The sequence below is a fragment of the Thrips palmi genome, unplaced genomic scaffold (genome assembly GCF_012932325.1).
Source record: "Thrips palmi isolate BJ-2018 unplaced genomic scaffold, TpBJ-2018v1 HiC_scaffold_10, whole genome shotgun sequence".
In the NCBI taxonomy this organism is placed as follows: domain Eukaryota; kingdom Metazoa; phylum Arthropoda; class Insecta; order Thysanoptera; family Thripidae; genus Thrips; species Thrips palmi.
Window position 1 is genome coordinate 20971561 of NW_023144621.1, and position 15302 is coordinate 20986862.

At 44.1% G+C, this 15302-nt stretch overlaps 2 protein-coding genes across 2 annotated transcripts; one reads left to right on the plus strand and one right to left on the minus strand.

The window, feature by feature from the left end:
* The first annotated feature begins 4512 nt into the window (after nucleotides 1-4512).
* LOC117639080 (ATP-dependent (S)-NAD(P)H-hydrate dehydratase) lies at nucleotides 4513-9693 on the plus strand. Its single transcript, XM_034374469.1, has 2 exons — nucleotides 4513-4652; nucleotides 5264-9693. Exon 2 carries the CDS (start codon nucleotides 5381-5383, stop codon nucleotides 6359-6361), a length of 981 nt encoding a protein of 326 aa, XP_034230360.1. The 5' UTR covers nucleotides 4513-4652; nucleotides 5264-5380; the 3' UTR covers nucleotides 6362-9693.
* Nucleotides 9683-15183, minus strand: LOC117639078 (probable ATP-dependent RNA helicase DHX34). The gene is made up of 18 exons (XM_034374466.1): nucleotides 14426-15183; nucleotides 14068-14335; nucleotides 13873-13991; nucleotides 13619-13785; nucleotides 13343-13546; nucleotides 13138-13270; nucleotides 12857-13005; nucleotides 12353-12772; nucleotides 12058-12252; nucleotides 11751-11951; nucleotides 11428-11676; nucleotides 11230-11346; nucleotides 10971-11146; nucleotides 10789-10899; nucleotides 10566-10687; nucleotides 10252-10486; nucleotides 10007-10146; nucleotides 9683-9932 (listed from the first exon to the last, which is right to left on the minus strand). The coding sequence occupies exons 1-18, from the start codon at nucleotides 14913-14915 to the stop codon at nucleotides 9784-9786; spliced, it is 3645 nt and encodes a 1214-aa protein (XP_034230357.1). The 5' UTR covers nucleotides 14916-15183; the 3' UTR covers nucleotides 9683-9783.
* Nucleotides 15184-15302: the final 119 nt, after the last annotated feature.

The window sequence follows — 15302 nt, forward strand, 5'->3', positions numbered from 1 at the left end:
AAACCAACACGGAGATTTTTCTTGTTTTTACTTCTTTTTTTGCGGTCCCGACGTGATATGGCGCGGCAGTGTACATGAATTTTTGTTGCGACGAGGTTACAGGCATTTAATTAATTTCGCCTTTTCCAGTCCCACATTTGCAGGATGTTATAACAGGGAGGGTGGTTTGAAATCCCGTTTGCACTTGATTGTCGTTTTTTTATTGTGTTGTGTTTTCCTCTGGAGCGTGTACTGGAAGGGGTAAAAGGAGGCAGAAGGACAAAAATTAGAGGCAGCATCAACAGCAGCAGTTGCTGGAGGCGGTGGCTGGAGGCAGTGGCTGGAGCAGTGGCTGAAGGCAGTGGCTGGAGGCAGTGGCTGGAGGCAGTGGCTGGAGGCAGTGGCTGGAGGCAGTGGCTGGAGGCAGTGGCTGGAGGCAGTGGCTGGAGGCAGTGGCTGAGGCAGTGGCTGGAGGCAGTGGCTGGAGGCAGTGGCTGGAGGCAGTGGCTGGAGGCAGTGGCTGGAGGCAGTGGCTGGAGGCAGTGGCTGGAGGCAGTGGCTGGAGGCAGTGGCTGGAGGCAGTGGCTGGAGGCAGTGGCTGGAGGCAGTGGCTGGAGGCAGTGGCTGGAGGCAGTGGCTGGAGGCAGTGGCTGGAGGCAGTGGCTGGAGGCAGTGGCTGGAGGCAGTGGCTGGAGGCAGTGGCTGGAGGCAGTGGCTGGAGGCAGTGGCTGGAGGCAGTGGCTGGAGGCAGTGGCTGGAGGCAGTGGCTGGAGGCAGTGGCTGGAGGCAGTGGCTGGAGGCAGTGGCTGGAGGCAGTGGCTGGAGGCAGTGGCTGGAGGCAGGGGCGGGGCGGGCTGGAGGCAGTGGCTGGAGGCAGTGGCTGGAGGCAGTGGCTGGAGGCAGTGGCTGGAGGCAGTGGCTGGAGGCAGTGGCTGGAGGCAGTGGCTGGAGGCAGTGGCTGGAGGCAGTGGCTGGAGGCAGTGGCTGGAGGCAGTGGCTGGAGGCAGTGGCTGGAGGCAGTGGCTGGAGGCAGTGGCTGGAGGCAGTGGCTGGAGGCAGTGGCTGGAGGCAGTGGCTGGAGGCAGTGGCTGGAGGCAGTGGCTGGAGGCAGTGGCTGGAGGCAGTGGCTGGAGGCAGTGGCTGGAGGCAGTGGCTGGAGGCAGTGGCTGGAGGCAGTGGCTGGAGGCAGTGGCTGGAGGCAGTGGCTGGAGGCAGTGGCTGGAGGCAGTGGCTGGAGGCAGTGGCTGGAGGCAGTGGCTGGAGGCAGTGGCTGGAGGCAGTGGCTGGAGGCAGTGGCTGGAGGCAGTGGCTGGAGGAGTGGCTGGAGGCAGTGGCTGGAGGCAGTGGCTGGAGGCAGTGGCTGGAGGCAGTGGCTGGAGGCAGTGGCTGGAGGCAGTGGCTGGAGGCAGTGGCTGGAGGCAGTGGCTGGAGGCAGTGGCTGGAGGCAGTGGCTGGAGGCAGTGGCTGGAGGCAGGCTGGAGGCGGGCTGGAGGCAGTGGCTGGAGGCAGTGGCTGGAGGCAGTGGCTGGAGGCAGTGGCTGGAGGCAGTGGCTGGAGGCAGTGGCTGGAGGCAGTGGCTGGAGCAGTGGCTGGAGGCAGTGGCTGGAGGCGTGGCTGGAGGCATGGCTGGAGGCAGTGGCTGGAGGCAGTGGCTGGAGGCAGTGGCTGGAGGCAGTGGCTGGAGGCAGTGGCTGGAGGCAGTGGCTGGAGGCAGTGGCTGGAGGCAGTGGCTGGAGGCAGTGGCTGGAGGCAGTGGCTGGAGGCAGGGCTGGAGGCAGTGGCTGGAGGCAGTGGCTGGAGGCAGTGGCTGGAGGCAGTGGCTGGAGGCAGTGGCTGGAGGCAGTGGCTGGAGGCAGTGGTAGGCAGTCTGGAGGCAGTGGCTGGAGGCAGTGGCTGGAGGCAGTGGCTGGAGGCAGTGGCTGGAGGCAGTGGCTGGAGGCAGTGGCTGGAGGCAGTGGCTGGAGGCAGTGGCTGGAGGCAGTGGCTGGAGGCAGTGGCTGGAGGCAGTGGCTGGAGGCAGTGGCTGGAGGCAGTGGCTGGAGGCAGTGGCTGGAGGCAGTGGCTGGAGGCAGTGGCTGGAGGCAGTGGCTGGAGGCAGTGGCTGGAGGCAGTGGCTGGAGGCAGTGCTGGAGGCAGTGGCTGAGGCAGTGGCTGGAGGCAGTGGCTGGAGGCAGTGGCTGGAGGCAGTGGCTGGAGGCAGTGGCTGGAGGCAGTGGCTGGAGGCAGTGGCTGGAGGCAGTGGCTGGAGGCAGTGGCTGGAGGCAGTGGCTGGAGGCAGTGGCTGGAGGCAGTGGCTGGAGGCAGTGGCTGGAGGCAGTGGCTGGAGGCAGTGGCTGGAGGCAGTGGCTGGAGGCAGTGGCTGGAGGCAGTGGCTGGAGGCAGTGGCTGGAGGCAGTGGCTGGAGGCAGTGGCTGGAGGCAGTGGCTGGAGGCAGTGGCTGGAGGCAGTGGCTGGAGGCAGTGGCTGGAGGCAGTGGCTGGAGGCAGTGGCTGGAGGCAGTGGCTGGAGGCAGTGGCTGGAGGCAGTGGCTGGAGGCAGTGGCTGGAGGCAGTGGCTGGAGGCAGTGGCTGGAGGCAGTGGCTGGAGGCAGTGGCTGGAGGCAGTGGCTGGAGGCAGTGGCTGGAGGCAGTGCGGTGCGTAAACAGGAAATACTGCGCAGCCAAGCGGACCGGGCAATAAAGCTTTGGAGGAGAACGCAGCAACGTGGGGCCCGGCGAGAAGCAGCGCGAAGCAGCACGATGACGGAAAGACCGTAACTCGCACTTTAGTGCCTCGCTGCGACTTTGCCTAAGCCCGGTCGGGGAGTGCAGGCCGTGCAGGCAGGCCGTGGCGCCAACACGGCAAGTGGCTTGGTCGGCCTGGTGCGCTAAGCGTGGAGCTAAGTGTTGCGGTCGTTCTACACGCTGCCGCCCAGCTAGGGACCCAGCGGCCCAGCGGCCCAGCGGTCAGAGGCCCAGCGGTCAGGAGCCCCACAGCCCCACAGCCCCAGAGGGTGGCGGCACGATGGGGTCAGCGGCGGCGGACCTCCGGGGACCACTGTTTGTAGGCGGCGCGGAATCGGTGTGCGGGGGGGCGGCCGGGGCCGGCAGCCCTAATCCGGCCCGGCAGCAGACTGATTCCGAGAGAGAGTCGTTTTCGTCGCTCTGTCTCTCTCGCACCTGTGAGAAACGCCCCATGAGTGCGAGAGAGACAGAGCGACGCAAACGGCTCTCGGAATCGGTCCGCAGAGTCGGCAGTGGCGGGCCGATCCCCAACGAGCTCCACGAGTAGAGCAAGTGGCATTCCCCGGCCGCGGCCGCCAACTACGTAAACCGCCCAGCCAAAATCGCAGTCCCCCACCTCGCCCTCGGCCGAGCCTAGCCGCGCTAGCCGCGCCTAGCTGCGCCTTCCGCCGGGAGCAGCTGGCATCGGGACGGGGGCCCCTAGGGGCGGCTGGTGGGCTGGCGGGTGGCGGGCTGGCAAGTAGGGCCCTCCACATGATTCACACAAACTCCGCGGCTCCACGCCGCGGCTCGGCCCGCCCGGCCCGCTCGCTCTCCTCACCCGAAGGTCCTTTGCACTTCACGAAAGAAGTCCTCCGCCAAAACGCCCTCCATGAATACCAAGCAGTTTGAAAGGATGGAGGAGGGGAGGGGCTGAATCAACGGGTGAAAGAGTGGAGGGGGAGGGGGAGGGCCGTGCTTGGCTCGATGACAACATTTTGATTATAAAAGTTTGGGGGAAATTGAGATGCCGTGAGGTGCCAATAATAGCTCGGCATACACGTCACCGCCCCGCTCGAAAGAAAGCTTTTTAAACAGCTTTGGCAGGGCAGCACAGCCTCTACAGTTTATTGGTATATTTCCCCGTTAAGATTAGGAAATAACTTGAAAAGACGTCTGGCAAACTAGACCGAGACAGCAGAACCGATTATTGCGTTTCTTCTAGTTCCACCTTCCCAACACTTTTGTTTATTTTGTTCATTTAGCCTCCAGCTTCAATGAAACACCTCTGCGCAGACGCGGCAAACTTGAAGTGAGTGCCGGGAAGAGGGTTTCGTCGGTAGCATTGAGTTCTCGCATTTGTACTTCGCGCCAAGAAATTCCCTTGAAAAAGCTGTATTCAGATTCCAATGTAAGAAAAATTCAGAGAAACGCTTCTGGAAAGATATGATAAATCACGAGGAAAACTGGTTAAAACTGGTTCAGCATACTCCTCCATTCATTTATGATCCTGTTTTATACAGCGCATCCATTGAATGGATAAGAATTTTCAATGAAAAGTTCACTGAAACGTTTTTGGTCGATCAAAGACGTTAAGGGACAAGAAAACCCTTTTCTCACTCCTCCCACTTCTCCACCCACAAAACGGTGCCAACAAAATAGTATTGAGAGTTTCACTTTTTCATTCGAAGGAATTGATTTAACTTTTTGAGCTCTTTGGAGCATTATTTCAATTAAACGTGTGTCTTTTTACAGCAAATATGGAACCGTTCGCATCGTTTTGAACCCCCAAACAGTAAACGGGACTTGTTCGCAGGTTGGTAACATTGATTCCAGCAACCAAAGTCAAAAATATATAGTCTTCTGCTTTTTCAATTTTAGTCCTTACTTAGATTTTCAGCACTGATGATTCTTTTGTCACGCGACAAGAGAAAATTTCTTCGATTAAGGTCGCCGTCTTAAATAGAGCTGGTGAGAACATGGTTCAGCTGCGCCGTTATAGTTTTATTCCAATGTATTATCACTGACCTCACAAGAGTCATAGGTTATGTGTCATTTTCTAAACTGTTTTTCTGTCCTTGTTGACTTATTGGGAAGCATATCCTAATTTCACTCACCCTATCATTCCTGGAGAACTTTTGTGGTTGTGTTCTCTATAAAATAAAATTGTTGTTTTGTATGTTTATCGCGCCAGAACTTAATTGTGAATAATGTAGATAATGCCCATTAACTTTGAATTGCCAACGAGTAGCCTAGTTTAGTTTAGTTTTTTATTTTGCTGCACTCTTTGGGTAACAAAATTTACAAGCTGAAGGCACTGGTACAAATATTCAGAAGATGTGGTTGACATTAAAAGACTTGTTAGAACTTCATAAACAGAAAAATTTGGAAGCAATTTGAAGCTTAAATTGTATTTCTTTTTTACACAGTAGTAGTGTATTTTGAAAACATTAGTTTTTTGACTTTTTATGTGTTACTTCTCTTTGAATACTACTGAATATGTCAACATGCAAGTCACTCTGAGGTCAGAGGTCACAGTAACCAAACCATGTCTAATATCGGCTTATTTTGTTCTATTGCAGGCTATAAACTTTCAGAAAGTGCTAGGATGGTGCAAGCCAGTCCTACATCCCCCCGCAAACGGGACTGACTGTCTACCAAACTTCAAAACAAAAGTCATCCGAACCTTAACTTCAATCATGGACTCAACACCAGGATCGCCTGGTGGTTCTTCAAGGGTTGAAGCCAAACTACTAAATGAAGCATGTATTATGGTGCCAAACCTAACTGAGGATCGCCATAAAGGACAAGCTGGTAGAATTGGTGTCATTGGTGGCTCCATGGAATATTCTGGTGCCCCCTATTTTGCAGCAATTAGTGCACTCCGTGTTGGTTGTGACCTGTCTCATGTATTTTGTTGTAAAGAGGCAGGGCCCGTTATCAAATCTTACAGCCCTGAGCTAATAGTTCATCCTGTGTTAGACCTGGATAATGCTATTTCTTACATAAAACCTGTTTTATCTCGCCTTCATGTGCTGGTAATTGGACCAGGGCTGGGAAGAGATCCCAAGGTGCTACACACTGTGGCCTGCATCATAGACCATTGTCGTCACAATACTGTAGATCAGAAGAAACCACTAGTGATTGATGCTGATGGGCTTCACCTAATAACTGAACAACCTGATCTTGTGGTAGACTACCCAGGAGGCTTGGTCCTCACACCAAATGCAGTGGAATTTACTCGACTGGCTAGTTCAATACTCCGAGAGTCATGGTCACCAGCACCAGAATCTAAAGCTGACAATCTTATGGCTCTTGCAAGCTGTCTGGGTCCTAGAACAGTCATAGTTCTCAAAGGTTCTCAAGACCTTGTTGCAAGTCCTCATCATATTCTGCCTGCATCTGGGGCTGGCTCTGGCAGAAGGTGCGGTGGCCAGGGTGATCTGCTCTCAGGTAGTCTTGGTACCTTCCTGTGTTGGGCACTTGTTGCTGGCAGAGATGTGGAGTGTAAAATTTTCCCTGAAATCACTTCACAGCGAATGGTAGTTGCTGCGTATGGCGCTTGCAGGCTCACGAAAGAATGCAACAGGCGAGCATTTAGTATACATGGGCGTAGTATGCTTGTTACAGATATGATTGATCAAATTCACAATTCATTCGAGGCATTGTTTGGTCAATGACCCGAGCTTGCCTGCTGCTCTAGCAGCAGCTTTTTTTACCGAAGATGTTCAATGCTATAAATCTAAATTTCCCTTTTTTTTCAAAGATTAGTATCAAATTTGTAATTTTTATGTGATTGCGTCATGATCTTCTTCCTTCCACTCCATTCCTTACTTCAAGTGTATGTAGGTTTTTTTAATTTGTATTTTTATGTGATTTTTTCCTTACATGTCGTAGACTGTTCCAATTTTAATATTAATTGGTTCTAAGTCACCTGTGCCATTACTTTAGAGGACACCCTTATGATCAAGTAAAGTGTTTCAGGAAAAAGGGTAAAAAAAAGTACATTCATAAATTGCTTTACTATTTGATGTAGTCATTTTGTGAGGCTTTGTTGATGTATTGTTGGGTTAGTGTAGGATGTGAGTCATGATCAGACTACAGAAGTAAGAAACGGAAACAAACATTTCTTTCTGTTTACCATTTATTCAACAGAATAATGTTTGAAATCTGCTTCTTCCTTGTAATGTTCACTAAATTGTGTTACCTAAATGCTTTTCAATCTCGCTGTACTTGTCCTTTTTTTTTTTTTTTTTTTTTTTTCTTTGTTCGTGTTCTTTGAAAGACTTATATTCTAGATGTTTCTTACCATCCTTGGATTACTTTTGTTGAATGGTTGGCAAAGGTTTATTGCATGAGTCATTTCATAAAATTTGCTTTCTTGAAAAAACTTGATTAGTTTGCCATTTGTGGGTGGCTTTGGGGCTGATGGAAATCGGAACAATCTTTAGGGCGTGTATATCTGTTGCCTGCTTTTGTATAATTTTAGAGATCCCTATTTAGTCTCTTATTTTTGCAGCTTTGGGAAGTTGTTAAATTTAGAATGTTAATTTCTTTGTGATCAGACCTTTCATTAAAATTAACTGCCAAGGAAAAAAAAAAGTATTTTTAATGAGACTACTTTTCAATGTAGTGGTGGTTATCTACAGGGTGTATAGGAGCAGATACAAATTCTGATTTTGGCCCACCATGGGTAACAACAAAAAGCTACAAAAACAAAGAAATTTCAAAAAAATCTTTGCTTAGGTTTAGTGCTTTAAGAGGACAGAAAGGAAACATTGTTTTCGGACATCATATGGACTTTTAGGATCATAATTGGTGGCTAGTGAATGTTCCTCACTCATCCCTCACTAATGGCACCATATTGTTGTCCCATTTTCATGCAGTTGCTTTTGTCAAAAAATTTAGAAGGCAATTGTTTCCATTACAAACTCACTTCTCATTGTGTCTGCCATCCAAACACTTAGTATCACATAAAATGCATTGTTTTCAGTGTTTGTGTTACACATTGCTGCACACTAAAAAAAAATGTATTTCAATGTCCTTCATTTGCCTCTCTGTATGGTGCTATTTCTGAGCTGGATATTAAGCTCAATAAAATAAGTCTGGAAGTGGGGTGTGCACATTGTTCAGCGTCAACAATGTGAAATAAGGGAATTTGTTTAGGTTTTTTTCTCATTTCAGGGTTTGGCTCCAAAATCTGATCATGTTTCATGCATCATTTTCGCCCAAGTACTTCAAAGATTGTTAAATGTAAGGGGTTCACTTACAAGTTGTTCTTCATAGCTTCAATTGTAGTCGAATTGAATCAGACTTTGTCATGCTGTTCACTAAAGGAATAATTTAGGCCCTTGACAATTATTTTTGTGCCTCTTTTCTCTAATGTAGGCTGGTGCACGTTTTTCTCCTACCTTTTTCACCGGAATGAACTTGTGATCAACAAGTGTAATTAATTGCTCAGACATTGCAAACGGCAAATCCTTAAGAAATTCCTGTACAATTTAGTTTAAGCATGAATGTACATTTGCGGTAGTTGTGAATGCCCTTATTGTTAATAAATTACAATCATATTCAGTTTCTGTAGTACTTCACATCTCAATATTTGCATATAATTTCCATTAGACTCACTTAAATGTACTGTGGTATCTTGAGCTCACTCTTCATCATTTGTTTCTATGTCTATCAAGGTTAAGTAAGACGAATGTACAAATTATCACATGGCCGCATTTGAGCAATTTAGAAGATAAGGGAACAGACATAGTCAAGTATAGTGTAACTTCTTTTCCATTCAGAATTTTTTCATGCTGCCTGTAACAATCAATAGATGTAGGGCAGCCTTTCAAATATCTAGTCTGTCTTGTTTCTTTCTTTGATTTGGAAGCTGTCTTTATTGTTGAGCTTTTATTTTGTTTTGACTATGAAGAAGAAAAACTGCACAAGGCAAGGAGTAAATATTTTATGTGGAAAATTCTCACATTCATTGCGACTGAGAGCAAGTTCAAACAATGCACTTTTCTAGTGAGCATAATTTGTCTTGTACATCAACAGTGGTTATTTTTAATGATGAATTGAGCTTAAATGTGCTTGTGTAAGAGCAGTGCAACTTGGCCCAATATTTTTGAGACTGTTATAATGCATGCACATTGCTTCGTGATAATTTTAATTTGTGCAAAGTTTGATATACTTGGGAATTGATTCCTGCATTAGTTTCAAGTTGCTGTAGAGGCACTGAGATTTTCTTCCGACTTAAAATTTTTACTTACTAATGGAGCATAAGATTATAATAAAATGCCAGAAGTTGCTTATCCCCCACTTTTGTTATGGATAGCACTGTTGACAATGTTAATGTAGCATAGAGTTTCTGTAATTTGTGATAAGTTAGTGGTAGATTTTTGAAACACCTTTGGTTTAGAGGAATGAAGTTGGGTTTGACATTTAAAGCAATGCATTTTTGGTCAAGAGTTATGTTTTGCGTTTAAAGCTGATTTTGATTGAAGCGCTAGTTTTCTTAAAATATGCAATAATGCAAAAAGTCTGTCCTACTAATAAGAATTTAATTTTTTGTGTATGACAGTACATTTAACTTTCACTGTAGGAGCTGTCATAGAAAAGGGAGAAACATTGTTTGAACTATATCAGTTTGAAAGATGCTGCTGCTTTGTTGAGACCCATTGGAAAGTGTTGTTCCTCTCACTATAATGTTTAACAATTGTTACTGTTCTATTTGTATTAAGATTTTTCAGAGAATTTATAGGGGGTTGTGGGGATGTTGGTGAATTACATTAGTTTTAAATATAAAGGAAGAAAGAAGAAAATGGGGGCAAAGATTTTTTTAAAAAAAGCACATTGTCATTAATCTTTTTCTCTTTCTTTAAGCATGCCAATTGGGAATGAGATGATGTGTGTGTGAATGGTGTCAAATGACCCTGACCTATTCTTGTACTTTTAGTCATGTCAATTCATTTTACTAGCTTAGGCTTTACACTCACGAAATACAAAAGTTTGTTCTAAACTATGGTTTATTTCATGAAGTATCATGCAATTCTAACACAGGATTACCTTTCATTCACAATTTTGGATAAGTTTGTGTACTTTAATTGGATCACCCAGAAGCATGTTGTTTCTTATGTTTCAGTATTTCCACAGGTGTGAGGAAAAATGTGCGACCACATTCTGCACATTCAAAAGCTTTGGAGTTTGGCTTTCTCGGCGAATGGGAGATATTCTCTTCTGAACTCTGGGGATCATCTCCTGAAAGCAAACAATGCAATACATGTAGGTCAGTAGGTTATTTCCAATTTAGTAATTCAATTAAATCAGCTTACCTTTTGTATTGCCCTTTTCACACTCTTGGCGGTGTTGCAGTCTGGCAATTGTAGTGTTTGGGACTGCTAAATTGCAGCGATCACATTGCCAAGTGGGGTTCTCATCTATTTCTTTAACATCTGATGAAATTTCTAAAAGACTGACAAACAGAAAACTTGCTTAGCACTACTTTTCACTAAAATATACGATCACAAACACATTTTCAGCAAAATAGTTGAAAAGAATTAGTTTAATAAATTACTACCAGTTGTAAGTTATTCGAGGTGAGACTTGCATTCCTCCAAGTGAACAGTTTGGGTGAGCTTCAAAGTCTGCTTGGAAAGGGTTTGGAGCTATGGGTTCTTCATTGTAACCTTGCCCAACATAAAGAACTTTTAAATCTGCTGCTAATAATCTTTTAATAGAGTAAACAACATCAGAGCGCATAAAAAGAATGATCTGCTCTGTTAGGTCTCTTTCCAATAGCACAGTTTCTTTTTCTAGAAAACAGAAAAAAAATTCAGTACAGGGAGCAAGAATTATGGAAATATAGGGATTATACAATGAACTTTTAGATACCTTCCAGGCGCAATTTCAGCAAACTTTCCCAAAGAAAATGAATATGTGCTACTTTCAACATTAAAGTTTCTGCAGCAAGTGCCAACGGAAAATTAAGTTGAAGCCAAGAGTCACAAACTATTCTGTAAATTAACAATGAAGTAAAAAAAAGTGCCCTGAATAGAAACATGAGATGAGGCCAGAGTCACATAGCCTTGGAAGGTCAATTTCGAAATCAACAAACCTTGAGCAGTTGTAGTTGGTGTGTAAATCCTGACAGAAGAGAAGGAGTGTTTGAGCAGCAGGCATGCGCATAGTGTTTACCAAATAAGGTTTAGTGGTTTCCAGCAAGGTCCTAAAAAGATACAGTTTTTATTTCTAGTGCTGCAACATCCACAAAATTTTGATTCTCAAGCTCCTACTCACATGTAAGACATTAGCTGATGCCTGGAAGAAAACGGTTGCTTGCTTTTTACACCCTCAATATGTACAATTTCTGAGTCTTCTAGTTGGAGGATCTTAGAGTTATTTCCAAAGACACTCATTGGGTGGAGAGCAACATAAGGCTTCTTTTGAGTGTGGAACAGCTGCTCACTAGAAGACTAAAGGTGATAAATTAATTTTCGAATAATAGAGAACTCTCACAATTGTCTTAAAATGCCAAAGCAAAGAAGAAAAGAATTACCTTGCAGTAGTTAAATTCATCAGCTATGGCAAACTGTGGGTACAATCCACTGCACAGAATAACTTTCAACATGGTCAGGTCTTTGTAGCTGCAGGCAGATGTTCCAGTGAGAAGATTCTGTCATTTAAAATATAAGGTGAGGGAGAACAAAGTTTTAAATTGATCAGGTTTCATGAAGGACAAGCTTAGAAATGTTACCTGTACTTGATTTGAATCATTTCGCATTCGAAATTCAACATCTTTTATATCAACTCCTTTATTGTCTTCTTCTCCTTCCCCACCAATGTCAAATGGATCTGCTTTCAGCAAAGTACGCTTGCGAGGGGCTGCATTTTGGAATTCTCGCTTCATTGAACGCAACAGTTTTAGTTCCCCATGCCTTACAGCTCGCTCACTGCTAGTCATTTTATCATTAGGCTGTTCTAAGTCTTTGAGTAAACCACAATCCTAGGGTGAAAAAGCAAAATAAAAATGAAGATACTGACAAGGTGAAACAAAATACCAGTGAAAAACTTACTCACCTGGAGCAGATCTTTGAATTGTGTCCTGAGTTTTGTCATTTCATAAAATCTTTGCTCTTCTAAACCTCGTCTCCGACACCAGACCCGTGTCCCAGACCTGTCGGTACCTCTACTATGGTTTTTCTCTTCTAACCACTCCCTGAAGGCATTTAGAAGTGTAATTGGATCACCATGGTCAGATTCAAGTGATTTCCTAGCATTCTAAAAGGAACATAATAAAGATGTATTTTCCTATTAGTCACTTTAGTTTGATTGTATGCATAAATGTGTACTACAAATTTCTCACAAAATAAATGTGCATCTTTACCTCACATTCAGGGTCACGATAAGCACGATTAGTGAATGGTGTTTGAACAGAGAGGGCAGCAGCAAGAGATAGAACAGGCTGAGCTTGGTGAAAAAGTGATCCCATAATTAACATTTTCCCAAGAGGAATATCAACCGGCAGACGGGCAAGCATTTTGCCCATGCTTGTTAACTTCTCACATGTTGTTAGCGCACCCTGTATTATTTACAAACAAATTAGTTTTAAAACTGATATCTGTTATTCTTAGCTTTTGGCCATGATCTGGCACTGTAAAAGTCTAACAAAAATTCCTTACCTGTTGTTTTAAAGATAAGATTGAATTTTCAATATTTTCCATGGCAGGAGGTTCTATGAATGGAAATTTTCTCGAATCAGGGAGTCCCATGGAAACCATTTGTAACAACAGAGAATCTAATGGGACTCTTTGAAGTTCTGGGGTTGAGTACTTCTCAAGAGCTTGGTACTCCTCTTCAGAGTAAAGTCTGTAACAGACCCCAGGTCCTGTGCGGCCTGCTCTTCCTTTTCTTTGTTCTGCACTAGCTTTGCTTATCCAAAATTCCTTCAGTCTTTGCATTTTGCTGACAGCATCATAACTCATTTCCTTAACTTTCCCAGAATCTGCCACAAAGCGTATACCATCAATGGTGATTGATGTCTCAGCAATATTAGTTGATACAATACATTTTCTTACACCCTCTGGAGCATAGTCAAAAACCTGTAGACAATTAATAGTAATTTTTTGGAAGTTATGACCAATCTGGATCAGATAATTGAACTTGGAAACTATTTCCATACTTACTTTATCTTGTTCTGCGAGGGACAAAGTGCTGTGGAGAGACAATACAATCCAAGTTTTTTTCTTAAGATTATATTCTTTTGCTGCATCAACAACTGCTTGAATTTCAGACATGCCACTTAGGAAAATGAGAAGATCCCCTCTTTCATCACCTAGCGGAGTACAAAAAGCATTAATTGATTTTTATAGTTAATTATTGCCTGGTTGTAATGGTACCTATGATGAACCAGACAGCTAAATATTTAATAAGAACAAAAACTGACAAAAAGAAAGTTTAACCTTACTTGGATACTTAGAATCTATAAGTTGCAAAATACGAATATATGGCATTGCATTGAAGCGTTCAGTCTTGGATGCTCTATCTTCTACTGACAACGGAAAATAATTGAGTTTGATTGGATGTAGCCTCCCTGGCACCTGTAAATTCATATTTAGTAAAACATTTCTTCATTTAAAACGCAAGGTGAATATTTGAAGAAAAATAGAAACCTGTATCACACGAGCAGTATCACCAAAGTAATCACTGAACAATTTTATGTTAATGGTGGCTGACATCAAAACCAGCTTTAAGTCTTTTCTTTGAAATAATAAACATTTCACAACTCCAAGCAAAAAGTCTCCATGAAGATGTCTCTCATGAACCTCATCGAGTACTAGTACGTCGTAACTTGAAAGGGAATTATCACTTGACATCTGTAAGTTTAAGGTAAAAGTTTCTTGAAATTCTACAAAAACCACTGAACTGATTTAGGATTATGTACATACCTGTCGTAGAAGTAAACCTTCAGTTATGAAAAGTATTCGAGTGTGTTGGTTCTTGCGACGTTCAAATCGAATTTGATATCCAACTTCAGATGCATACTCATTCAGAGTTTCAAAAGCAACTCTTTTGGAAAGTGAAATGCATGCAATTCTTCGAGGTTGTGTGCAAGCTAATTGAGGAGGTATATTATTTTGTAGATATGATAAGAAAATTGCCAGCAAAGAAAATTGCATTTCTTAAAGTATTTTCAACTTACCAATTTTACTAAAACCAGCTTTCATTAAGTATTGTGGTACCTGTGTTGATTTCCCACAACCTGTGTCACCTGCAATAATTACAACCTGTTCGTTCTTCACTGCTTGAACAATTTCATCCCTGAAAGAAAAATCTCCATGAAATTCTTGTTTCTCTCCACAAATGGCAGGAACATTAGTTTTTTAAAATTAATCACCTATGTTGAGCTACGGGTAGATTAGCTTGTGACTCACGAAGTTTCTGAAGTTTCTGAAAATTTTCCTTCTGCTTGAACCCTAGGTAAAGTCGATAGATCTTTCGGAACTCAACTATGTGAACCATGGAAAGCTGATCAGAACCTAAGTCAGGGTCATATGGTGGCAAGCGCGCAGACAATTCCCTATTGCTCGAAGAAAGATCAATGCTTGTTAAATTGTGCTTATTGAAGACCAGTGGCAAGCCAAGTTCATTGACTTCATCGCTCCCTACAGAAAACAAAAAGTTAAAGAATGCAATGATTTTAACAACAAGAATTATAGAGGAAAATTTTTCAAAAGATAAAGATAGAATTTTACCTTCAAGGTTTGTGCTCAAAATCGGCTCTGACTTTTTCTTTTGCAGAGCCTCATACTTAGCCACAAATTTCCAAAGGTCATCTACATCTGATGTTACAGATGAGTCACTGGAAAATATTTTCGTTAGTTCCCTACGGTGGTCAAGGAAAGAGAATTCAGAAAGATCTATTTGATCTTCGTTCCTCGTTGGACTTTTCTTCCTGCTGTGCCTCTGTTGAGAGTCTTGATACTTTGACAACTGATAAGCATCTCTTGAAGAAGGGCTTTTTCTCTCATAATACAACCTGGATGATGATGGCCTCTGATCACGTTCTCTCTCGTCTAAATTTCTGGACCGTGGCGAGTGATTACTATACCGTCTGTCATGATCATCGTAATGCCTATGTTTCCTTTCATTGTGAGAGTGTCTTGAATGTGATGACACATATTCAGGAGAGGAGGAGTGCTTTTTTGCTTCTTTGGATCGCCGTCTTTTTCGATCATACTCCATGTTAAATACTAGTATGTCAGGATTATTTGATTAGATTCATTATAAACATAACCTGCATTAGCATGATAAAGGTTGTCACAGCACCAAACATGTTGCTGCTTTGCTCTCAAATTCAACTAAATTCAAGGATCACCAAAAACTAACAATTACACATTTGATGGTTCTGTCCCTTGTCACATTAAAATAAAGTCGTTTTCGAGTTCAGATGTAAACAACAACGAGGGTGGTACAACCACTAGGATGGAGGTATGAGAAGTTTATCGAAAGATTAACAGCTGATCGAACATCATAAACATTCATATTGTGTGATTGTATTTGTCAAAAATAGACAAAAACCTACGAAATGCATTTTTGTTTGAACTTGGAGAAGGTGAGATGTAAGACTCG